This window comes from Amblyomma mixtum, chromosome 6, assembly GCF_055824585.1.
Source record: "Amblyomma mixtum isolate Tamu chromosome 6, ASM5582458v1, whole genome shotgun sequence".
Lineage (NCBI taxonomy): Eukaryota > Metazoa > Arthropoda > Arachnida > Ixodida > Ixodidae > Amblyomma > Amblyomma mixtum.
The window spans coordinates 142,477,775-142,502,508 of record NC_143017.1 but is presented as its reverse complement, the minus strand read 5'-3'; the positions used below and the strand labels follow the sequence as shown (position 1 = coordinate 142,502,508).

The 24,734-nt window shown below is 48.0% G+C and overlaps 3 protein-coding genes across 3 annotated transcripts in view; 1 reads left to right on the top strand and 2 right to left on the bottom strand.

Moving 5' to 3' along the window:
• LOC149340649 (uncharacterized) overlaps positions 1-24,734 on the bottom strand; it is a 449,066-nt gene that overhangs the window by 37,570 nt on the left and 386,762 nt on the right. The gene's annotated exons all lie outside the window — the stretch shown is intronic.
• On the bottom strand, positions 1,662-16,411 carry LOC149340652 (uncharacterized). The gene is made up of 7 exons (XM_089549482.1): positions 16,291-16,411; positions 15,053-15,261; positions 11,539-11,613; positions 7,822-7,872; positions 7,318-7,410; positions 3,771-4,012; positions 1,662-2,724 (listed from the first exon to the last, which is right to left on the bottom strand). Exons 2-7 carry the CDS (start codon positions 15,258-15,260, stop codon positions 2,524-2,526), a joined length of 870 nt encoding a protein of 289 aa, XP_089405608.1. The 5' UTR covers position 15,261; positions 16,291-16,411; the 3' UTR covers positions 1,662-2,523.
• LOC149340651 (uncharacterized) lies at positions 16,991-20,358 on the top strand. Its single transcript, XM_089549481.1, has one exon. The coding sequence runs from the start codon at positions 18,022-18,024 to the stop codon at positions 20,356-20,358; it is 2,337 nt and encodes a 778-aa protein (XP_089405607.1). The 5' UTR covers positions 16,991-18,021.

The window sequence follows — 24,734 nt, the reverse complement described above, 5'->3', positions numbered from 1 at the left end:
TACTGCACATTAGAGCCACCACAACCCTCAAAACATCTGTAGATTATATGCTAGTTACTAGTTGCTGCTAGATACCGCTTGGCATTTAAAAATGTGGTTGTTTTGCCAGAAAATCTAATGAAATATACATGGCCTAGTCTCTGGAGCGAGATATTATTTGTGGTGACTTCATTATTTTGTACGTTTTGTGGAGGGCTCAGTAAAGATCAGGTTCTTTCGTCTTCCTCTTTGCACCAGGGATGCCCCCGCCAGAGACCCAGGCAGCACAACAACATTGGTCAAACGTCGGGCAACTGTTGGCAAAAATTGGCACGAACATCGGTCCTACACTGGCATTTGGGCCGAGCGCTACCACATCACACATTGGCCCTACTTTCATGCCAGTTTTGGGCCAACGTTCAGCCAATCAAGCGGCCAACGCAAGACCAATGTTCGTTCTGCAGCATGGGCCAGCAAAGGTCTCATACTGGTATCCAACTTTCAAACATTGGTAGCCAGCTTTCAAACATTGGTAGCCAGCTTTCGAATAATGGTTTCCAGCTTTCGAATAATGGCATCCAGCTTTCGAATAATGGCATCCAGCTTTCAAACAATGGTTTCCGGCTTTCGAATAATGGCATCCAGCTTTCGAATAATGGTTTCCAGCTTTCGAATAATGGCATCCAGCTTTCGAATAATGGTTTCCAGCTTTCGAATAATGGCATCCAGCTTTTGAACGCTGGCGCATGCAAACCCAGCCGCTGGCTACTGACCAGCATTTTCGATCGTCTTCGAAAGTAACCAGGCTGCGTGGCTGGCTTCTTGCATGGATTAACAAACATATGTAGGGTAAGAACCCTAGGATCTCCTCACCGTCCAGAACTCATCGTTAGGGAATTAAGGATTCCCTTATACAACTGTGATGCAAACTATGCACCCTGGTTACTTTTCGAAAATATGGTACAATTCCACCTACCAACCCACAGGAAGGTAAGCAAGAAATGAGGCAACCAAAAGTATTCACAAAATAAGATCTTTATTTTTTCAACACGAAAGCTAGGCGGGCGAGTTGGTGATACATTTCAAAAATAGCAGCGCGAGAAACGGGGACGAGGGGTAGAAAAACATAGGACAAGCACTGATCAGGACAGTGCTTGCCCTGTGTTTTTCTACCCTTCATCCCCGTTTTTCGCGCTGTTATTTTTGAAAATCTTTTTGAAACGTGAGGTGCGCTAGGCAGGGAGGGCTAGGGGTTCGGAAGGGGACAGGACTTTGGATGGAGTGCCGGGCTCGTGGTGAAGTGGGGTGCCAGGCTTGCGGTAGGGTGCTGTGCAGGGTTCATGGTGGGGTGCTGGGCAGGGCTAGTGGTGGGGTACTGTGCTTGGGTGCGAGGCAGGGGTGGGGTACGTGGCAGGGCAAGGGTGCGGGGCAGGACTGGTGTGCGGGGCAGGACTGGTGTGCGGGGCAGGGCTTGGGTGGGGGCAAGGACTGGGTGGGAGGCAGGACTTTGGGTGGGATGCTCGATTTGGGGTAGGGTGCCAGGCAGGGCCTGGGGTGGGGTGCAGGGCAGGGCGAGCGAGCAGGGGGAAGAGCCAGCGCTGGGCTGGGTGGCTGCCGAGACGGCAGGTTGGAGGGGTTGCCTAAACTCCTCGGCATACCTCCTCTTCCTGCCGCCTCCTCGGTCAACTGACCCCGGCAGCCACCTTCGAATAAATCCCAGTGCTTCAGCCTGGTCAACCCCCTGCTTCTCAGTAATCGCACCTGTGTAAAACAAGTTTACATTAAATACAACATTTAGGGGCATGCAACAGTATTTTCTCAACATCAAATACAAATAGTTTAGCTAAAAACCAAACTGAAGAGGAATCAAACTAATATTCACTACTTGTTCTAATATTCGTACAAAATGAGAATCGTGCCAAATATAGCATCAGTGACGGTGCTGTGTTACAATACTAAAGGCTAACCTCCCAGCAGATAAAAGATGCAACCCTAATCTCCTCTAAGTGGCTGTAACATGAAGTCAGCATATTACATCTATAAGCATAACGTTATATGTACGGGCTATTTTTGACTAATGAGAATAAAATAGAGGCTGCACCTGTGAACAAAACATGGGTGCCTGCTACATATGAGCCATAGCCTCAGAGATCTGCCATCAAAGCATGGTTTTCCGAGCTTGCTTGAGCCCCTATGTGCCGTCCAGATTTCAAGGCCATGTACGAGTCCTGTGTATACTGCTACACAAATGGACCATGCTGTGGCACTGAACTCTTCGTCCCATGCATATGAATTGCGTCAGAATGGCTCATGGCATTGGTGTAGGCGCCGTTTTTGAAACAGCTGAAGAAAAATGCAGCAGGTCTTATTTGAACATTGTGCCAATTATTTGAAAGCATTCCAGCAGTTAACATTATGAACAATTTTGAACAAACAGATTTGATTCATTTGAATAATCCCACACATAGGAGGGTGCTCATTTCACTATTCAAACTGCTGGAATATTTGCATACTCTTGAAATATGTGGCAGCACGTAGTACTGTCTACAGGCAGCAGAAGAATAGAAAATAAAAATGAAATATACCTGTCGCCACCTTGCACAGCGTCATGTTGATGAATGCCTTCTTTCCCTTCCGTCCGTGAAGGCTAAACTGCTCCTGCACCCTCACACCCATGATGTTTGTCATAATATTCGACCCCACCTCCCGCAAGGACCGTCCACCCAAGCGGACCAGGTTCCTCTGCTACAAAAATATAAGAAATGCGACACGACCTCTTTTTGGTCATAACACTGTATCTTCAACCGTAGTAGCTACCTGTCAGCACCAAACAGAAAACAAAACAGAAAGGAGACGCAGTTCCGCTGAAGCCCCAGCGAAGCTGAAAAAAAAAAATGCTTCATAACCAAGTAAGTGTTTATAACCAAATCATGACATGCCACTCCCTTTCTTTGCGAGAGGCTAAAGACCTAAACGAACACTGACTCGTGAAGCAGTCAGTGGGGAAAGAACAGTATTGCACACCTTTATTGCGAAGACTTTAAAAAATTTTCTCGCCCCAACCGCTGGCTCGTTTATACTGAAAATGTGCACTGAACTTGGGTATTGCAGGTAACTTTTGACTCGTAGTAAGTTTGTCAACAGTACTTGCCTGGTTCAGCCGCACATGATGCAAACCCGTAATCGTTCGGTTCGAAACTGATGAACTGAAAGCCGGCAACCCTAGGTTTTTGACAAAATGGTGTTCGTGGCGCCATCTGTTGTTTACGGAGGAATGCGCCACGACACAAAGTGTGTCGAGATCAACATCACAAGCTGCGCAGGTCCCTCGACGGCACCACTGCCGCCCTTCGTGGCAATCTGGCGTTGGCGGCGGCTTTCAGTTCGTGGATCTCGGTGCAAACGATTACAGAGTTGCATTATTTGCGGCTGATTCAAGTAAGTATCATTGCAAAGCATGCTATGGGACAAAAGTTACCACAGCACACAAGCTCTGTGCCCAGTTTTACCCCAAACGAGCCAGCGGTTGAGGCGAAAAAATGTTTTGAAGCCTTCACGATAAACATGAACAATACCGTATACCTGACCAGAAAAGGTTAATATGTATATTCACATGCCACATTAAGTAGGGATTATGGGTAAGAAAAGCATCATTACTAACCACTGCATCCAACTAATCTTGGCGGGTGACTTATTTGTTAATAGAACTAGGAAAAACAAGCACAAAACCGACATACATTTGTTACTGGTCACTGCAATCACTGCAAAAAACTAAACAAACAGGAGATTACCACAGCAGCGGCCACGCCCGAATCCCGAACTGCTGCTTCCGCTACCTCCAATTCTTCCAGGGTATAGGCAGGTAGGGTGGGCAGCTCCACACTTGGGGCTGAAGGGGCTGAAGCGGGAGCCTGAGCCCCGTTCGCTGCCTCCAGCGCCGCCAGCTTCTCCAAAATCTTCTCATTCTGCTGAGAATTGTGACGCAGCTGCTGGCGCACCTCCAGGAGAAGGTGCAACACCCGCAGAGTGATCGCTGAAACAAACATTTAAGTCAGAGGAGGCTTCTGCACATCAGACAGTGACACATCCACATACAGGATAACCTCAATAATTCGAACTCTGTTGGTTCGAAATCACGGATAATTTGAAGAATTTCTGCAATCCCATTATTTATACTGCAAATTTGATCATATAATTCAAAGCAGCGGCATGCACTAGCCCGGTTATTTGATGATCTGAGATGCCATGCGAGGATGTCCGATCCTGATTTTGCCACAAACTGATGAAGTGACAGCCACTTCCAGCCGCGAGGCAGCGCTGCAAAGCATTGCCGATTAGTAATGCCGATGCTCAATATGCAAAGCACCCCAGTCCCAGTACTCTCAGCAAAAAACGAATCAGCTACGACTTGTGGACCGCTGAAGCATGCGCCTTCAGAGGAAAAGACATGTTATACTGCAACGCAGGCGAGAATACCAGCTTCCACGTGACAGGCTCCCCAACGCTTCGTCAAGACATGGCCAAACTAGAGGCAGTGGTGCGCATGCTTGTTGCTCATCTCCAGCCTGGTCGTGGTCAAGACAGCACCTAGAAGAGGTGCTGGCATCAAAGCACCTCCTGCACCTAACATCGTCAGTGTGTGCTTCACAATGCGACCATTCTGATGTGCCCGCGACAGGTTGACTCGCACGCAATGCCACCCTGCGCCGTTTCTTTGAGTAGTGTGCCATGATAGGAGGGTTAGGTCAACCTTCAAATTAGGATCATTCTGAAATTCGGGATCGACCTGCACACAGAGTTAATCTATCTAATGGTGTCTAAGGTTGTTTGGACGAGCAGCAGGTAGTACTCACCCCGTGCTGGTGCCTGTTCACCGGCAGGATGCATGGGGCTCCTTACATAAAAAAAGCTGCTAATTCGCATGCTAATCAGTTCCTCTGACGAAAATTCAAATTGTGCGCTGTTTACCCAGCTCATGTGCGCTGGCGATCACTTCCTTGGACAAGGGGTAGGTAGTACAGGGACACATTTACAACCGTTAATATCCAGGGTGTGCATCGCACCGCAGTATGAAACTACAGAATCGTAGTTTAGTTTGTTGCTTGTCATAGAGGCCACATGAGAGTGTGGAACACCGCTTTTCTGCTTGTTATTTCCAGTGGCTTCAGACTGCTGTCCTTATAATTGCGTAGTTACACATTTGTCGCTTTCAGTTTCGCGTGCGCCGCGATGCCATCCAGTGGGAAACTACAAAACAAAATGCAGCGGTGGGACAAAGCATGCAGGGCTAGGATGTGCAATGACCTTTTTTGGGGGGAGGGCCAGCAAGGGCTACGAGATGGAGAGTCAACCTTTCGTAGGTAATTATAATGTAATCACAAAGGTAGCATATTCTTGCAACAAAATTTTTGTCTGCGTCCATTTTTTTTTTTGCTGCGGTCTGTTAATTCGAAAACCCGGTTAATTAGAATATTTTTTGCAGTCCTGATGACTTCCAATTAAATTAGGTTTCACTGTTTATGCCAGTGATGCTGCGATCATTGTATATGTTGTGCCCTCAAAGTGCTGATATCTAACGCTAATGCTAAGTGCTAATAATTGCCACGTGTATATATGCACGTCTCAACCAGTGCGACCCTCTGATTGCTTAGCTTGCCTCGCATTCGACCAGCGTCAGTGTTGCGCTAATGATGATTATGATGGGATTGTCACGCCCTTTGTAGCGAGCAGGCATTTCACAATGCGCTGATCACTGCCTTGACATGGCAGAACCAGCAAGGACAACGCTGCCACTAAGAAGCTTTGTCTGAGCCAGCTGTAGGCATATTTGTGCCGGAAACAACCTGCGTGTTTCGAATTTTTGTTGTTTGGGCACTCAATTGCGCCAAACACACTTGAAGCACTCTATTTACCGCCACAGTTTCGAATTCATTTACTATAGTCACACTGATGATTTGCCTTGCTCCTGCGGGGTGCCGAAGCAGCAATAATGCATACGTCCTGTCTCTCCTGCACTGAAACCTGCTCTTATCGCCTTACCTTAACGCCACCGAGACAGTGGGCTGCATATCATGCTCTCATGTGCGGAGCAAAGCTCGGGTGCGTCACTGGTGTGTGCCACCCGAGCACGATTTGGCCCACGTACCCATGTGCACCCACTAATCATGAAATGAACCACGAGAGATTCCAGCCAGCAGTTGTAGCTGCTCTGTCCGAGCTAGAGAGCTTAACTGCGATGGGTTATATACAGACATCAGTCTGTTTTACAGTATACATATTGCAACCAAGCACTATCCTGGCGACGCTGGAATGCACTACAACCGGCGCCAGGAGCAGGAGTTTCACCTTATTTTAAGCTCAGCAACTACAGCACGCTCCAGTGCAGGAGCAATGTGCTGCAGGAGAGATGTACAGGGAGCATGCATTGCTGGCTGCATTGGCGCCACGCAAAAACAAGGCAGAAAATAAATGGTAACTATATCAAACCAACCGAAAACTATGGTGACATGTTGAGTGTTTCGAGCATATTTGGTCGACAGAGACACGCGGTCGAGTTCCAGCGGCAACAAAACTTCGAAACACACTGGATATTTGCTGCAGAAACATGCCTACAGCTGTCCCAGATAAAGAAAGGCAGCAGTCTGCACATTCCAAAATGCTCACTCACTACAAAGGGCCCAACCATCAGATCATACTATCAATAGTGCAACACTGACACCGGCCAAAAGCAAGGCAAGCAAAGCAATGGGAGGGTCGCACCGGTTAGGGATGTGCACATGCACCTGGCGATTTTAAGCTTTCGTCTGGCTCAGTGAGGCAGTGCTAATACAGTTTTTTCTTGTGCAGCACGCTCCGTTTACTTCTGTCTGCACCAGTACCGAAGTGGAGAGACCACGCAAACAGACAGAACTACGTGCCAGCACTTTCTCACTGTGCAGCACCTGTTTTCAAGATATGGATATGGTACCCGACCAAATATGTTTGTCTGCCCACACACTCCCTCCAGGCACGCTCTTATACGTAGAAAAATCACAGTCATCGTCACTGGCGTGGTCTCTCCTCTTTTGCTCACAACTGTGAATGCTGTAGGAAAGCCAAGCATGCCAGTGCTGTCAGTTCCCCTCCCAGCTCCCGCCCTCGTTGCAGTACAGAACTGTGTGTGATCGGCTCTATGTGTTCCAAACTCTAAGTCCAAAAAAAAGGGAAAAAAATGCTGCAGCGAGTGTTTGCACCAGCAGCAACTATTCATAATGCACAAATTTTGAAACCTGGCAAATCAAGCTTTAGTACTACAAAAGGTGACACAGATATATGAGTAATGAAAGTTAAGAGCCTCACGATCAGCGGCGGCCTGGTGGCTGGTGGCCTCAGCTTCTGCAATGTCCCCGTGCTCCTCTCCCTCCTTATCCCTTTGGGCATTGCAGAATGAGGCTGAAGGCAAACAAGAAATGCAGCATTAGTGGCAATGCAAACAATGTGAAAAACTGCAATTAACAACAGTGCTACTGGTAAATGGCAGGTGAACTTTCTAAGCTTCCTTTGGCAGAACTGACCAGGAATAAGTGCAAACTTAAACGGGAGGAAAGCGTCAGCACACTGACCACTGTTTTTGAGATGGAAAACTTGTCCTCATCTGCAATTTGATGAAGGCGCTTAACTACCTCTTGCTAAAGCAGTCAGCACATGGAGTCCTTCCTCCCTCCCTTAGTTCAAATTCACATTTCTCTCCAACACTTGCCAACATAATACATGAGCACACTTCTGACAAGAAAGTGAGTGCCAAAAGGCTGTGTGAAAAGAATTGAACTCTACAATTGAACACAAAAATTAGTGATGGCTTACGGGGCGATGGCAGTTGAACCGGAGGCTCCAAACGGGCAGCCAATTCATCCCCTAAAGAAGACAGAAGGCGGGTAAGCATACACGTTGCACATTACAAGAAAGAGGATCTCGACCAAAATTTGTGAATGAATTCACTTATGAAATCTTAAGGAATACATATGTTTATTGCAGATTCCAAAAATGCCATTTGATTACATGCAAAAATAAGCCTGCCTCCTTATGTAATACAGTAAAAGCTCGTTGTTTCGACCCCCCTGAACTCAGAAACCCGGAAAATTGAAACTGCCAACTTAGACTACCCGCCGCGGTGGCTCAGTGGTAAGGTCTACCGAGCCGGAGTACCCAGGTTCGAATCCGACTGCAGCGGCCACGTTTCGATGGAGCTGAAATGCAAGAGGCGCCCGTGTGCTGTGCGATGTCGGTGCATGTCGAAAATCCCCAGATGGTCGAAGTTATTCCAGAGACCTCCACTACGGCATCTCTTTCTCTCTCTGTTCTTTCACTCCTACCTTCCTCCCTATCCTTACCACACGGTTCAGGTGTGAGATATATAAGGCAGATACTACGCCATTTCCTTTCCTCAAAAACCTATTTACTACTTAGTCCTGGCCAAAGGTGCTTTACCGTATTTACTGAAATGTATCGAGTTTTTTAACCAGAAGTGAAAATACAAAGTCCGCCCTTGCATTATAATCGAGTATAATTAAAAGAAAAATTTACACTATGCCTAATTTATGCAAATGTTTGTTGAAGGTGCAGGACAAGTTAGTCCCAAAGTTCAGGAAACGAAAAAAAAAAAAGAACAAGAATGAAGTTAGAATACCGCATTGGCTTACCAACAGAAAGTCTGAGCCACAAGTACTTAGCTGAGGCGGCGGCACGGCACCTCACATATCAGAGTAGCAGCAAAGCAGCGAGAACCTATTCACCAGAGATGGCTCCCTAGCACACTGAGCGCAAATTCCATGCACCTTCCACAGGAAACACAGTACAACACACAAGGTTGTAAAGGCCATTGTTTTGCTCTCTTAAAGTTCAGTGAACACTATAACACCTGCAGCACCACTGATGTCACAAGCTAACGCTAGTGATCAGATTCCGGAGCACGGAAAGCTTAATGCTGCTGTTGCGCCCGAAAAGGTGCCCTCGCTGCTCTTCTCCGTTCCTGACAGACTTTTCGCTAGCATCAAATTCACGAAATTTTACAGCGGCTCGAAGCGTTGGATGATAGCTCTTTTAAATGCTGCCAAGGACGACCACTGGCATTCGGAAGGCTCACCCTCGTGGTTGAGACTGCGAGAAGTTTCAGTTTTGAAAAGAAGTTGACATAGCGACAGCATGGCGGGAATCCTTGATTATCATATTGGTCTTATCTGATCTTTTTCACTACTCTCATGACAAAAGGGGCACGCAAAACTTTCCCGTGGTAACGCTGGTAGTAACTCCTGTACAGGCACGTCCTTAATTTTCTATGAAAATGAGCCACAGGAAAGCCATTTCTTTTTTTTATACTTGCTAGTAAATCTCTGTCGAACTTCAGCCTCGTTTCTCACATCACTATCACACACTCTTTTTTTCCTGTTTTGTGTACACAAAGTCGACCACTGTGTTACTATCGTGGTCGCGTTACATTTGAGTAAATACAGTATGTCTATGGCGCCATACCGATGATTAATTCAGATGCTATGGGTATTGCCCCGGTTTATTTGAACGGGCCCCTGACTGAAGGCAACATACAGGGGTGGTATAATATAATGATTCCCAAACCAATCCCAATCCATTTTTGAATTTCCCCATTTGCTCATTGGTTGTAGAGACGCCACGCCCCTCATTCACTCTTGGTTATTTGTTGAAGTCTAGGGCATGGTGTCACTCCAGTGAATGGCAAAGGATGGGAAAGTCAAAAGTGGAACCAATTCAGGAAGGAATTGTTATATTATATCGAACCGGTATGACTGGCATGGCAAGATGAATTCCATGCTGCAGAGTAGCTTTCGAGAGTAGCTGAAACTGTGCGCTTGTCATGTGCCATTTGCTGTTTGTGCAGTGAAGTCTTCTCACCGCTGACGGTGCCACTTGTGAGGGGTTTGACACAGCAGCAGTGCAGCGCACCGTGTTGAACCGCGCAGTATGCCAGGAAGGCCCTTGTGATCTTGAGCAATTCTACTTAAACACTCTCAACAGTTTGCCCAAAATAAATCATTAATGGAAACATGAAAAACTAGTCAGTGCCAAGCTGTTATCTGAAAAGCTGGGAACCCATCACCCAGTCTTACAAAATAAGTTTATTGTCATGGAAGAACTTCTGAAGTTTTTTCAAGGTCATTAGACATTTAAACTATTTATGTTCTTGGTCCATTGAGGTTCAAATTAACAAGCTTTTACAGTATATGCAATGCAATGTTGTTCTCATTGGCTTTAAAGAAATCTTCACTGCAGGCAACTTACAAAATGCATACCACTGCCTTGTAAACAATGCAATACGAGTAATACGTCACGCTGGCTGTCATAAAATTTCTGTCAAGGTTTTCAAGTGGTCAGTTTAGAAATGAGAAAGGAAGTTCTTGGTTCCATTTCCACAAGTTATGCGATTAGCAAGGTGATAAATTTGCCCTTATTACATTCCTTGCTGTCACGACAAATTAATGACATCCATTTAAGCAAGTTTGGAGCAGTAAAATAATCTTAAAAGCTTCAGACAAAAAACTTGCAACATAGTAATCATATGCACAAGGGCTTCTTTTACATAGCATTAAATGGCATAACTGGAATCGGCACACAGAACCACATGTTCCATGAAGATCTCGTAACTGAGACTTCATAAATACCGTATTTACTCGCATAATAGGCGCACCCAGAACTTTGCACTTGATCAATACTGTATTTACACGACTGCAAGCCGACGCCCTCCCGCCTCCCCCATCTCAGGTGAAGAAAAAAGAAGACACTCGTGCACATTCCACAACCCGAGCTTATTTTAACAGCTGGACTGACTACTAGTCCTCACTGGAGCTACTGCCGTCGCAGCTGCTGCGGACCCACAGCACGTACAACGACATCGCATGGAACAGCCACACGCAGTTTACAGGGATGCTCACTTTAAATGTCTGTTTGGAAAGCTTCATCTCCAGCTGGAAACCTTCCCGACTTCAGCCCACGAAAACCACGGCACTTGGAGTCACATACGAAAATTTAGGCACGCCCAGTCGCAACTGCTGCATTTCTCAGCCACGTCGATTTCAGGACCGCTGCACACTTCCTGTGTTTGAGAGCAAACTCCCAGCCGTGTACCTATTAAGGTGCTTGCCCATTGTGGAAAAATTGCACCGCTCTGCAGTGGCACACGAAAGCTACAATTACAATAAACTAACACGCTACCACAGATCCCGTGCTACAGTGCCTAGAATTCTAGTTGTGTACCCGTGCCTTCGACAGCCACAAAAAGCTTTCTTTTTTAATTTAATCTTTCCTTCGGGAGACCATGGTAAGGCCCTTACACGTGTGCGTTTATATGGTACGTTCAGTTTTAAAGTGCGAGAATGCGAGACGAAAAATTTTCTGAAATTTTACCCCGAGTTAGGCGCACCCTGAACTTTGAGCCAGACCTTCTGAAAAAAAAAAAAGTGCGCCTATTATGCGAGTAAATATGGTCATTCTTTTTCTCTGAGATACTCTTCCTCCATTAATTTATCTATAAATTTAGATCTTTTCAATTACCAGAAACTGCAGAGCTCTCTACTGCAGAGTTGTATTGGTATCGCTTGACTTTTCTCTCTGCGTTCAAGTAGGTGCCTGAAAAAAAGGGAAAATCTCAGGTATGCTGAAAGCGGCATTTTCCACAAAATCAAAGGACATGGCAGTGACACACCGACAGACATGAGGCAGTACTCACATGAGGCAGTACTCGTACAGAACACAAAAGCAAAAGCCTGGGCTCTTGCTAGGTCAACCCCTGATTAAGACACATCTGAGTGCAAGCAAAAGTCAGACTACACTTGGACGTCAAAAAGCATCCAAACGCCTCACAAACACTGATAAAACAAGAAATTACAACATTTTATAAAATTCTAGACATTAATGCACTGGCACAGATGGTATGCTCTTTCAGGTATCCAGTGCAAAGCCTGAGAGGAATGCATGTTTGTGATTTAAAAGAACAGTACAGCCCTGGGGAGAGTACACACACACACACGCACGCACACACATGGGCAATGAAGTGCCACATACAAAACAAAAATGAAAATTGTTTTTGAGGAAAGGAAACTGCACAGTAACTGTCTCACATATCTCAGTGGACACCCGACGTGCGTAAGGGAAGGGATAAAGGGGGTGAAAGAAGCGAAGAAAGATAATTGCCCGTATTCCAAACCACTCCCTAAGCTTAGAGTATTTCTTGTAATCATTGTTTCACAGAGATTTGAGCTGGTTGGGTCATATTTAAAACTTTTACCAGCGCTGCAACTGGGGACAGGGAACAAGGAGAGATGGAAGGAGAAGCGCTGCTAACTGCTAGTAGCGCCAGTTGTTAGTAGCGCTCGTCCTTCCGTCTCTCCTTGTTCCCTGTCCCCAGTTGCAGCGCTGGTAAAAGTTTCGAAAACAATCATTGCTTGCTCCAGCTACAATACACAAACCAGGAGCTACCAGGAACAGTTATGTGTGGCTTTATTGTCGTTCCCAAAGCTGCACATAAGATGTGAAAGACAGCGTAGTGGAAGGCTCTGAAATAATTTCCACCACCTTTAATGTGCACTGAAATCACATGGTACACACACGGCTTTTGAGTTTGCCCTAAACCAAAGCGTGAAAGAGAAACTTATTGCTGCATGATGCCTGTGACTAACCTCAAGTTCAGAAAAAAGAAAAAGTGCACTAAATATTGATGAGTTAAACTATCCACAGGAATCCGGCACATCTATGATCAACTTTTCTAACATTGCTTTTCTAAAAGAGATCCATGATTGGGCTGGTGAACAATAACATCGCTGCAGATTATATGTAGTCCGCATGCTTTCCCCATTTTGCATTCAAGTATTACACAAATACTCCTCAAAGCGACAACTCTATCCAGTTTGTTTCCTATTTTAGAACTGATTTTTATTCGGGAGCAAAGAACTTCACTTATTTACAAGGACACCGAATTGAAAAATTTAACTTTTTTCCTCAACAGACCTCATTGGAACTCTTAACATGAAATGCCAAAAAAGGACTGATCACTGTTTGAAAACGAAACACAGTGCAGCCCAGCCCAAAGCATCTGCCACACACTGTTTTGGAATTCAGCTCATCTATTACGCTCAACTCCAACCACTTTTTGAAGAATAAAAACCCAAGAAGGAACTGGCAATGGCCTATACATCACTCGCACATGTTGACAGTTCAGGCTCGCAAAGCAAGCACTTGCTATATTTGAGAACGCCCTAGTCTGGATGCATAGCTGTTTACCACTGTGATGCAGCTTAATGTCTTAATTCAGTTTACTTTAAGCAGTATGACAAAATAAAAGGTGCATGTGCTTGGTCCTTTGTAGCTTGAAAAGCTCACGAGACCAAGTCTACTATGTTTCCAACTGCAAATTGAAATGTGTGATGGCACCGATCCTTACAAACTGCATCTGCCAGAATGCTGCGCTGAATGTGATGCACTCGCATCGCTAAATTGCTTTGTCTTCTCGAGAAATCACTTCACTTTGCAGATGACAAGTCCTTGTACAGCTATGTATAATTACTTTACCAGCAGATGGGTGAATGGCATAGCAACAAAGCAGCTTGCATCAAAGCGTGTCATCATTCTTAGTGAGTTAATTTACAGCCTTTTCATATGTTGCTACTGAAGTAAAACTTTGTATTCGTTCAAACTCACTGCATTCATGCTCATTTTGTTCCTGTAAGACAATGATTGCTTTGTTTTCTTTTGTGCTATGGTTTCACTGCTTACGACAGCTGTACGGGGCTTGCAAAAAGTGAGGTAGTGTTCAGAAAAAGAACTGCATAAATGAGGATATGATCAGCAAAATTTTGGCAACTTTCAAAACTATACAAATGAAAGCTCAAGCTGAATGTTTCCTGGGGCTGCTCTGAACTGCGTTGGAACCTATAGTGCAGCTCAAGCAATGTTCCAGGCTCTGTGGATGGAGCGTGCTCGCTGCAACAGCATCCCACTTGCTATACTGTCAGTAATAAGGGAGTAATTACTCACTGGCATCCACCCACACGCAGCCATACAGCTACAAAGGAAAGCTGTACAGCTTTCTCAGAAACTTCGTATTTAAAGTAGTTTTTCTTTAACTACGAAGTTTCTGAGAAAACTGTATAGCTTTCCTTTGTGGCCGTATGGCTGTGCTTTGGTGGATGCCAATGAGTAATTACTCCCTTATTACAAATTTACTCCACCTTGGGGTATTCCCCTAAACATTTGACCTATACTGTCAGTGTTTACAGCAATGGAAATATGAAGATGTCGAGGCAGTAGCCTACATAGTTGTCCATGACCCGGCATCAAACAGGGTACCCAGTCAAGGTTTGAGTTTATAATCTGCATGTCCCTCCTTGAGAGTGGACATGTGAACATTCACTGCACTGTTGAGCACACAGCTATCGAGAAAAGCTTGCCTGTACATTGCTGTGCAAAACAATCTCGACAGCAGAAGGAAGAAGAGGCTTAAGTGCCTCAGTAAATGTTGTAAACATAGGTATAACTAGAAAATATCCTTTCCTCCGATTATTCATTTTTCAAAGCATTTTTGTTGACGACCTGTATGCACAACAGCCTTATTCCTGTGCACTGGTTCATGATAACTGCAGGCAAACTAGCCTTTTTGCCGTATGGCTATTCCTTCTCTTTAGCAGCAGACCTTTGGATTCTTGCTCTGCAGCCCAAAACACCTCAAACAGCCATGGTAAAGCCAGAGACACATCCACAGACAAGATCTCGCCGTCTTAAACCCTTAAACTATGATCCTTGGGAGCAGCAAGTGTTCTCAAAAAGTGGCGGCTTCCCATCCCCTGGTTTCGAGATGCAACATTCATACTGCCCATGTAGAGTTAATGCAAATTAAGTAAAGACAACACTTTATACATGTAGTGGGTGAGAATGCATCCACCCTCTTGCTTTCGCAGATATGTGACAAAGCAGCAGCTGGGAATGAAACTTATCGGCAGGCAGTGAGCTTTCCACAACAGCAGACTCATCATTTATGCCCTCATTGCATAATGTCTATAATGCAATTACTCACGGCTCCTGGCGACAACAGACACAGGAAACTGTTGCCACTCGCCGTCAGCAGAGGCTGGGTCAGCCTCCTCCTCTGCCAGGCGGAGGACGTCAACTCCTCTTGTGACAGGCCACTGGCATGAACAGTGGTCTTCTGACAGCCACGTCAGGGGGACAGCTGCCACACTGTTTTCCTCTGGAAACCTCACCACAGCAAAGCGCTTAGGCATGCTGCACAGAGAAGACAGGGTTCAAAAAGGACGGCTGGGAAGCATAAATTTCACACACACTCGCAATTCGACATGCCGTTCCATACATTGCGCATGCAACGCTTCAATGTCAGTAGCTGAACACATCCAACTACTCGCCTATCAATGGCGGTGCACGAGGTTCCCAAAGCGACATCGGCGCGGGACGCCGTAATGGAGGGCGCCGGTAATTTCCGATATCTGGGGGCCTTACACGTGCACTGGCATCGGACAATACACGGGAGCATTGCGTTCGCCTCCATCAAAGCGCGGCCGCCACGGCCGGGATCGAATCCGCGTTCTCCGGCTCAGCAGTCGAGCGCCCTAACCACAGAGCCACCGCGGCAAGGCTCGCCTATCAATTAGCAAAGGAAACGTGAACTGCCGCGGAATTATGCCTTAATGCAGCACTGAACATAGGAACTCGGCGACACATCAAGAAAATACTAGAGAGAGAAGCTACGCTACATCTTACGCAATTACTGTCGCGTATAGGAAATCGTGTTAAGAGGTAGGGGAAAAAAACATGCCTAATCGCATTTTAGATCGCTAAATCACACAACTGAAGCAAGAATTCAGCGCCAATGAGAGCAAATACGACCGTGACAAGCTACGCCATTGCACGTGGCAACCAAGTCGCGTGCAAAAATTCGCGTTTGGTGCTAGTGGAGAAAATTAAGCACAAATCGCATTTTTCGGCCGTCTCTAGAAAACGCTCACAGCAGTTCAGTAGAAAGGGCTTGGCATGCATTCACTGTTATCGCTCCAGCGCGCACGGCTGCGCTGAGCGCGTAGCACCTTCTCTTTTTCTTATTAATTCGCCTCTCATTAATTGATCTGCACGGGGAAGCGATAGGGACCCTGTCAGGACCTATTCAACAATCCCGCGCAATTTTCTTCCGAATTTTCTCAGTGAAACTTTGAGCAACTAACCACAGGTATTCGACAGAACACAATCACGGCATTAACCTAACCAAAGCAGGCGACGTAACAGAACAGCAGGTATACTTACGCGAATCGACTTTACGGCTCGCACGATGATTTCAAATGGGGATCTTCCGCTTGAAAAACACGTGCGGGACAATCGAACTCGCACGTGTGCAGCGCGGACAGCACGTTGAGATCGAGGAAGAACACGCGTCATGGAGGTCTTTTTTGAAAAAAAAAAACACATTGAAGCGTACCGTTGACTAGCGCCACTACCCTCAATTTTTGGCGTATTGAAACTGATCAGAACTGATGCGTAGGTAAAAAGCCTTACAATTTTTTCCCTCCCAACGAAGCGGCCACAGGCGACAAACAGAAAAATTTTTAATTTTTTGTTTTGCAAGTTCTTTATGAGAAGTTTTAGCGCCACGGTGGTTCAGGTACACTGTGGGCTCAGGTGTATGGTCACAAGTAAAACTCGTTGGAGGGTACACTTCTGAAAAAGATCGTCATGATAGGACAAAAAGGTCACTGGAAGTAAGGTAGCAGATGCATATTTAGTTTCCGCATTTCCCCCGTACCGAGGAGTATGCACCCGGAGTATACTGAATGTTAGGAGACACCAAATGAAATGCGAATAAATGTATAACGTACGGCGGAATACGGTGACAGGGACGCGATGACAGCAGTAATCGTGGACAATAAGCTAGGAGTAAGAGCGTGCGCGTCAATTCGAACGAGGCTTCCAAAGGAAGCGGAAGAAACAGCAATGACTCAGCAACTACACGCAGTCAAATATCGAAAGTCGTTGTTCGAATCTTGCAGCAGATTCCCCGAGCCCATAAGGCATATGTAGTAGCTCACGATAAAAACGGTGGGCACGGCACTGCCCGAGGACTTACAGCGCTTTCATCCAAAGTCCCGCAGGAGGGACAGCGAGAAAAGCTAAAAAGTAAATAAGAGGCACCTACCACACTGTTTCTTCCACCGTGACCTACCATAAGAAAATTGATTAAATCTTTTTATTGCTATCACGATTCCTTGATCTGTGACCTATTGGGAGGGGGAGTAGAGCAGAAAAGTTCACATGTGGTGGTCCACGCTGGTGGCGCGCGCAAATGAAGCCCAGAAGGACTGAACACTGAACAGAACAGACGTGTCCTTGGAGCGAGCGGAGTTTCGGAGAATCTTGCACAAGATACACCGCAGTAGATATCAGAATAAATGTCCATTATGTGTTGCATGCATGGGCGTCTCAAGAAATAAACCTACCACTGCTACACAAAAGGTTTGGTTCATGGTTTATGGGGGTTTAAAATCCCAAAGCGACTCAGGCTATGAGGGCCGCCGTAGTCAAGGGCCCCGGAAATTTCGTCCACCTGGGGTTCTTTAACATCGCAAGTACACTATACAAAAGGACGCGAAAACATGCAGGCCTGCACGATGACGCGCCTTTGCCAGTGCCATGACTGTTGCCCTAATTCATGACAGCAGCCTTTGACGGTTATTGCAACATTCGTCCCCACGTTCACACTTGGCTATTCGGTGCACAGGAAGCGCGGAACGACAGGACGTACCAACGGCGCATGCAACGGGATTATGTCCAGCGTCACCATATACCGGCGTATATGAGCTGCTAAAACATATTTTCGCCGTAACAACCTAGCACTTGAACATTGGGAGAAAGTGCTGTCCAGCAGACCGAGAGAGCAAGAGATAACTGGCCTGAAGAGCAATTAAAGGAGGTGGCAGAATCAAATGGGGTCTTTTTTAAGCACTCCACCCACGGTCAAAAAACCTCTACAGAGTTTTGATCATGAATTCATTTATTAATCATTTATTGATGAATTCCACCTTCCTCTACGCTGCTAACGTCGCTGACGCTGCTGGCTTTGGCTACTGCTGGCTGCCTCGCTGCTTTGGCTATTGCTGGCGCTCTCCTCTTTTCCTCTTTTGTCGTTTGTCCGTGCACGCGGTCGGTCCTCGTTCGTGGTCATCGTTTGTTCGACATTTGGGACTGCTTGGAACTGCGCAGCTTTATTTCAGCTTCGCGATGCCATCGAAGTGGCAAAAGTACCGCACCGTGAGGAAGCAGTATCAACAAGTCTTGGAGGAACTCGGCATCCCTGAAGTCGCAGCCAAGCCTTCCCCTGCACTCCCTCCGATGCGACGAGGTTGCGAAGAAGCCCCCTCGGAAGACTTGTGCGGCATTCCAGGCCCGTCACCCTCAGGATCAGGGGCAAGCAAGCGGCTGAAAATGCAAGTCGGCGCCGACGGTGCTTGCGCCAGCGGCAGCGGACTAGCCGACGAAGTAGACTCTCAAGGAGGACGCTTGCCCACATCACGTTTAGAAGGCGGCGCAGATGAGGGTGATCGTTCAGCGCAGAACAGCCAGTGCAGCGACTCTAGCGAGAGTGACTCAAATGACAGTGAGTCAGATGACAGCGATAGCAGTGAAGTAATGCCTGCTGATGCTGCATCCCCAGTCAACCCAGCGGGCAGCCAGCAAAGTGAAGCTTTCTTTCAAATGCCTGTGGAAGCAGAGCTTTCTCCAGCACAAGAATTAGCCCACATTGCAAGCAAGCATAATATGACTCACACATGCCTTAATGACGTCCTCAAGTTTTGCCGCCGGCAAGGGATCGCAGGCCTTCCCAAAGACGCAAGGACCTTGATGAAAACCGAAAGAAAAGCCAACCTGGAGCACGATGGGTCTTTTGTGCATTTTGGCCTTGCGGACGGAATTGCACAGGCAGTTGGGCATGGACCTGTGCCACAAAATGTCCAGCTTCATGTGAACATTGATGGATTGCCATTGCATAAAAGCACCCAGACTGCGCTGTGGCCTATTTTGTGCCGTGTTACCAACATTACCGCTTCTGCACCTTTCATGGTCAGCGCATACTGTGGTGCAGGGAAACCGCCGTGCCTTGCAGACTACCTGGCCCCATTCCTCAAGGAAGTTGACCACCTGACCTGTCATGGACTGGTCATCAAAGGAAGTCATGCGAATGTTACTCTCGCTGCTGTAATCTGCGATGCCCCTGCTAGGAGCTTCGTGAAAGCCATTACTGGCCATAGTGGCTATCACGCATGTGAACGCTGCAGTCAGAAAGGGTGCTACCTTGAAGGCAGGCTCACGTTTCCTGAGCTGCATGCACCGCAGCGCACAAATGAATCATTTCGTTCCCAGGCAGACGAGCGGCACCACACTGGCGTTTCGCCATTTACATCTCTAAATATCGACATGGTGGCATGTTTCCCAACGGAATACATGCACCTCGTCTGCCTGGGCGTGATGCGGCGCCTTCTCAGAAACTGGGTCTGCAAAGGACACGCAGCAAGGCTGGGCAGAGTTCAAAGGGCTGAGCTCAATAACAGGTTACGAGAAGCAGCCACAGACTTCCCCAGCTTCTTTCAGCGGAAGCCGAGGGGAACTGAAGAACTGGACAGATGGAAGGCAACGGAATTTCGTTCATTTCTCCTTTACCTGGGGCCAGTTGTGCTGAATTCTATTTTAACAAAAGAGCAGTACGAGCACTTTGTGATTTTTCATGTGGCTGTACGCATACTCGTGTCGCCAGAACATCATGCAGCACTGAACGAGTTTGCTCGGGACTTGCTCATGTATTTTGTGCAGGAGTTCGGCAAGCTGTATGGACCCAAGCAACTTGTCTACAACGTTCATTCGCTTATTCATCTGCCACAGCAATGCCTGGACCATGGGCCTCTGGACAGCTTCAGTGCTTTCCCATTCGAAAGCCATCTTGGGAGAATGAAGAAGCTGCTACGGACGTCCAGCAAGCCTCTAGCGCAGCTAAGCAGAAGAATGTCAGAGAAAAGACTGCTGCCACACCATAGCACGCAGCAAATGGAGAGGAGTGTGAAGGTAGGGGAGTGCTACCTTGTAGAAGATCGCCCTGTTGTCATCATCGATGTGTATGAAAATACTGTCAAGGCTGGCATTTTGCCCAATGCCAAGGATTTTTACAAGACCCCACTCCCCTCATCAAGGCTGAACATTTGGCGCTGCCGTGCTCTTGGCGATGAGATAATGACCTGGCCCCTGTCAGACATCAAAGAGAAGGTCCAATGCCTGAAGTTGAGATATAAGCGAGGGCATGTCATTTTGCCACTGCTTCACCTGCACTGAAAGCCAGAATTGGTATTGGCAGAACCTTTGTCATAAGTTCGGTTTGGTTTATTGGGGTTTAACGTCCCAAAGCAACTCAGGCTATGAGGGACGCCGTAGTGAATGGCTCTGGAAATTTCCACCACCTGGGGTTCTTTAACGTGCACTGACATCGCACAGCACACGGGCCTCTAGAATTTTGCCTCCAAAGAAATTCAACCGCCGCGGCCAGGATCGAACCCGTGTCTTTCGGGTCAGCAGCCAAGCGCCGTAACCACTGAGCCACCGCGGCAAGCCTTTGCCATAAGTAATATGTTCCGTATGAAGGGAACAGCTCAAAGTATGCATCATTCATCTTGACTACCTGGGTTTGGTTTATGTGCACTGACATCGCACGGCACACAAGCATTTTTGCATTTCACCTCCATCGAACTATGGCTGCTGCTGTTAGGATCAAACTTGTGTCATTGAGATCAGCACAGGGATGCCAAAGCCACACTGCTTCTGTATTTTGCATCTATCGAAATGCAGCACAGCTTGCATGTGACTTGTAGCTTTGTGCTTAGTAGCAGGATGCCACTGTAGCGCCCGGCGACGCTATAAAGCGCAGGCGCTGAGATCGGCGTTCCCGCGACAAAAGAAAATAAAGAACAACAGCGCGTGCTCGGAGCGCACGCCCGGCACGCGCAGTCCGGAACTAGAAGCCTGCCACGCTGGTCGTCTCTGTCTGGTGCTCCGCTGCGACCCCGCTAATACCTCAACAGTGGTGACCCGGCGAACCGTGCCTTCTATCTCAGCGGCGTTCCAGCATGGCGTACTGGCAGCACCCAAGTTTCGACCCGCCGCTCCCGGCGTTCCGGCCTGCAGGCGTCGGCGGGTGGTTCGCCCAACTGGAGGCTGCGATGTACCTGAACGGCATCACCATCCAGCCGTTCAAACACGAAGTCCTTTGTGACATCCTCCCGGCCGACCTCCTGCGTCGGCTCACCTACTCTGCTTTCGGCGGCCGGCCATACGATGAGCTGCGTGCGGCCGTCTTGGCGTACTTCGGCGCCTACTATGTTCCGCCGCCGCTCTACGACGCAGCGGACCCGTTTTCGCCGCCGCCAGCCTCTGGCCCTGCACCGGCCTCGCTCGCGCCCACGCAGCCTTCATCAGAACCCGGCCCGCCTCAGCAGCCCCTCGCCGCATCGCCGCCACTCCCGTCCAGCGTCTCCAGCCCGGCTGTCTCTTTCGACGCCACACCAGGTGGGATCCGCACGAGCTCCGCCTCGCGTCCTGCTCCCACTACTATCCGACCCGCGTCTCTGGCTCTGCCTCTTTGCGCTTCAGTGGCGTTGTCGCCAGAGCCTCCTGCAGCCAAAGACGACTCTGCGGCAGCAGCCGTGCCGAGGTTTCCGGCATCCCCATCTACCTCGTCACTACCGCCAACAGCTCTGCAGACCTCTGCTGTGAGGGTGCCGCCGCCACCGCAGCATATGCCACATACCAGCCCCACTACCCTGGCGACCACACCGCCTGCCCAAGAGGCCCCACCCCAAGCCCTCAGTACGATCAACTGCTTCTCGGATTCTGACCCTGGCAGCTCGACACCGCTGCAGCAAGCGTCTGCTTTGGTGCCTGACTTGAGCCACCCTCGGCACCGAATGGTCGAGCTACCCACACCGAGTAGTGCAGCAACTGTCCAACCACCAGCTGTGCCTGTTGCTGTCAGCCAGCCGTCTGATGTAGCAGTCTCAGCTCCACGGCATGTCACTGCCACAACCTCCTGGCAGCCACCTACAGCCAACCGTGCCCACACGCGCATCAGCACTGGCCAGTCGCTCCGGACTGTCACTCCCGCTTCGCCCAAGCACCTGGCATTGAGCCCAGCAACTTGCTCCGGCATCGTCACAGCTGTCGCCGCTATGTCGATGGTCAAAACACAGCTGCTGTCAGGCCACGGAGCCGTTTCGCCCACTCCAGCGCTTGTGCCGACGTACTCGGCGCGCCGGATTCCCACCGACACCAGCTCCAACGTCCCCACACCGACGACACTTGTGTCCGCGGGCAGCACTACAGTCGGTGACGGCCCGACCATGGCCTCCCCTGCTCCCATGTCCGTTGTCAGCTCGGCACCCTGCATCATTCGCCCCTTGCGCAGCAGCCAGGCTCGTCCACCTGAGCCGGCGCACTCCACCCGACTGCTCTTCCCGGCCTCTGACCTGAACTTACCGGACCTTGTAGCGACCCCGTGGGGACACTGTTACTCTAGCTGCCTGCTTGCCTGCCGTGGCTACTCCATCTCTGCCCCGTCGGCACGTACATTCCGACGTTCCGTCTAGGCGGGGGGCCCTGTAGCGCCCGGCGACGCTATAAAGCGCAGGCGCTGAGATCGGCGTTCCCGCGACAAAAGAAAATAAAGAACGACAGCGCGTGCTCGGAGCGCACGCCCGGCACGCGCAGTCCGGAACTAGAAGCCTGCCACGCTGGTCGTCTCTGTCTGGTGCTCCGCTGCGACTCCGCCAATTCCTCAACACCACTACCATTCAGACAGCTAGCAGTTGTGCTGGCATAAGCCACTGAAGATATATGACACAGCTTTGGAGTCATCCTTTCTGAGGTGCATGCACCAAAATGTGTGTGTATGTACCTTTCTACATCGACATCTCCAGCCCTGAAGCCTTTGAAGAAACCTTGCCTGGCGCTGCTTTCATCTCTGAAGATAACGGCCCTTTTCGGGGCCACCCAAAATCTGCTGGCAGGGCTGCAGCTGCGCCTCTGAAAACCACGTGCTCCTCTCGAAAATCATCTCAACTCAGTAGTGTACTACAGAAAGCAGACTAGTATGGGGTATAACTGCTTGAAAGCAATGTGTAAATGAACTTTATTGCAAAAAGTCACAACTGACTAATGTAGAGCTTGAACATGAGATAGAAGTAGTGTGCTATAAGTAAAGCCTCGGGATGTAATTTTCTAATGTCCTTTTACGTGAGGAACCCATCACTGTTCCCTGCACTCCCCACATGCAAAAATATATTTCTGCCAGCAGTGTGCAGGTCACTGCTGATGTAGAGCAAGGGCAGTTGTTTGTATGCCATGCAGCCCTGCCGTCATGTCGTTAGGCTATGGCTATTTCTTAAGAAGAGGCAACATCCAAAGTGTGCGCTTTTCTCACTGCACCTCTTTCAACAATTCTGTGCGCTGTTGGTCTCGTATAAGGTCACTCCCATTCTTCTATGGTGACATGCTGACATTAATGCACTGGTAGCAAAGTGCGTCAAAGCTTGAGGAGGGACTATTTGAGCGAGTATAATTTTGGAAAAAGTGTTTGCTCCAGGCTCTCGTTATAATATGACATCTTTAAAATCATTCACCTAATCAAGCAAGATATAAAAGTCGGAACTCACTGCATACCTCTCATACTTCACAGCTTCAGGACTGATTGCCTCATAATCATAATCATTTAATGCTTCTGAAAGAAAATCATACCTTCAGGGCTGGTTGCCTCCTTGCCATAATCATTGAATGCTGTTGAGAGAAATTGAGGCCTGTAAATAGTGCGGTTTATTGAAGTCCCTGCTTATGACATAAAACAGACTATTTACCTGATTAAAACTGTTTGACTGCAACGTACAACGACAGCTTTCAGTCGAGAAATATGAAAGTGCTGGTACTTTGTGAACACTATGCTTCAAAGCAGAGGTGCTTGTGCCATCCCATTTTCTAGAAAGAAAATATTACATGATTTTGAATGAATAGAGGAACCCGCTTGATATGCCTGTAAGGGCTAGCGAGTGGTTCGATTCTAGCTTGTAAACTGAATTTTCTGTAGCAGCTGTCAGACTACATGGTGACTGGCCAGCAATGGTTGGTCAGTCTAGCATGGCACATGGCCAGAGCCTCATGACTTAAGACCCCTACTGAAAGAGTGATAACTTGAAAACTTCTTGATAACTCAGCTGTTGTTATGCCCCGTAGTCACCATGCCCCGTACCATGCCCCGTAGTCACGTATTTTGCATGCCCCCTGACAAAGCATATGACAAAATGTGTCTTGGAGCTGGCGTAGTGATGTATATTGCTTCAGTCTTGAACAGCAGGCTGGAGACCAGGCGGTAGGTGACTATGGCATAGGTTCTAGGAATAGCAGGGGAGAGCTATTAGTAGAGTTCGCAGATAGAAACATTTTACGGATCATGAATACCTTCTTCCGCACGAGAGAACAGGAAGCGGACGTGGAAGAGCCCCGATGGTGAGACTAAAAATGAAATAGACTTCATACTGTGCACTCACTCTGGCATCGTAGAGGATGTGGAGGTCCTTGGAAAGGTCCGTTGTAGCGACCACAGAATGGTGAGGTCTCATATTAGCTTTGATTGGAAGAGGGAACGGAGGAAACTAGTGAATCAGAAGGCT

What these genes read in the sequence shown, in the direction of transcription:
- LOC149340652 (XM_089549482.1), bottom strand. Translation starts at nt 15,260, where the DNA reads ATGCCTAAGCGCTTTGCTGTGGTGAGGTTTCCAGAGGAAAACAGTGTG. An exon ending in CCACCAGGCCGCCGCTGATC is followed by an intron (nt 4,013 to 7,317) that starts GTGAGGCTCTTA and finishes TGTTTGTTTCAG; the next exon opens with CGATCACTCTGCGGGTGTTG. An exon ending in CGGGCGTGGCCGCTGCTGTG is followed by an intron (nt 2,725 to 3,770) that starts GTAATCTCCTGT and finishes ATATTTTTGTAG; the next exon opens with CAGAGGAACCTGGTCCGCTT.
- LOC149340651 (XM_089549481.1), top strand. Translation starts at nt 18,022, where the DNA reads ATGAATTCATTTATTAATCATTTATTGATGAATTCCACCTTCCTCTAC.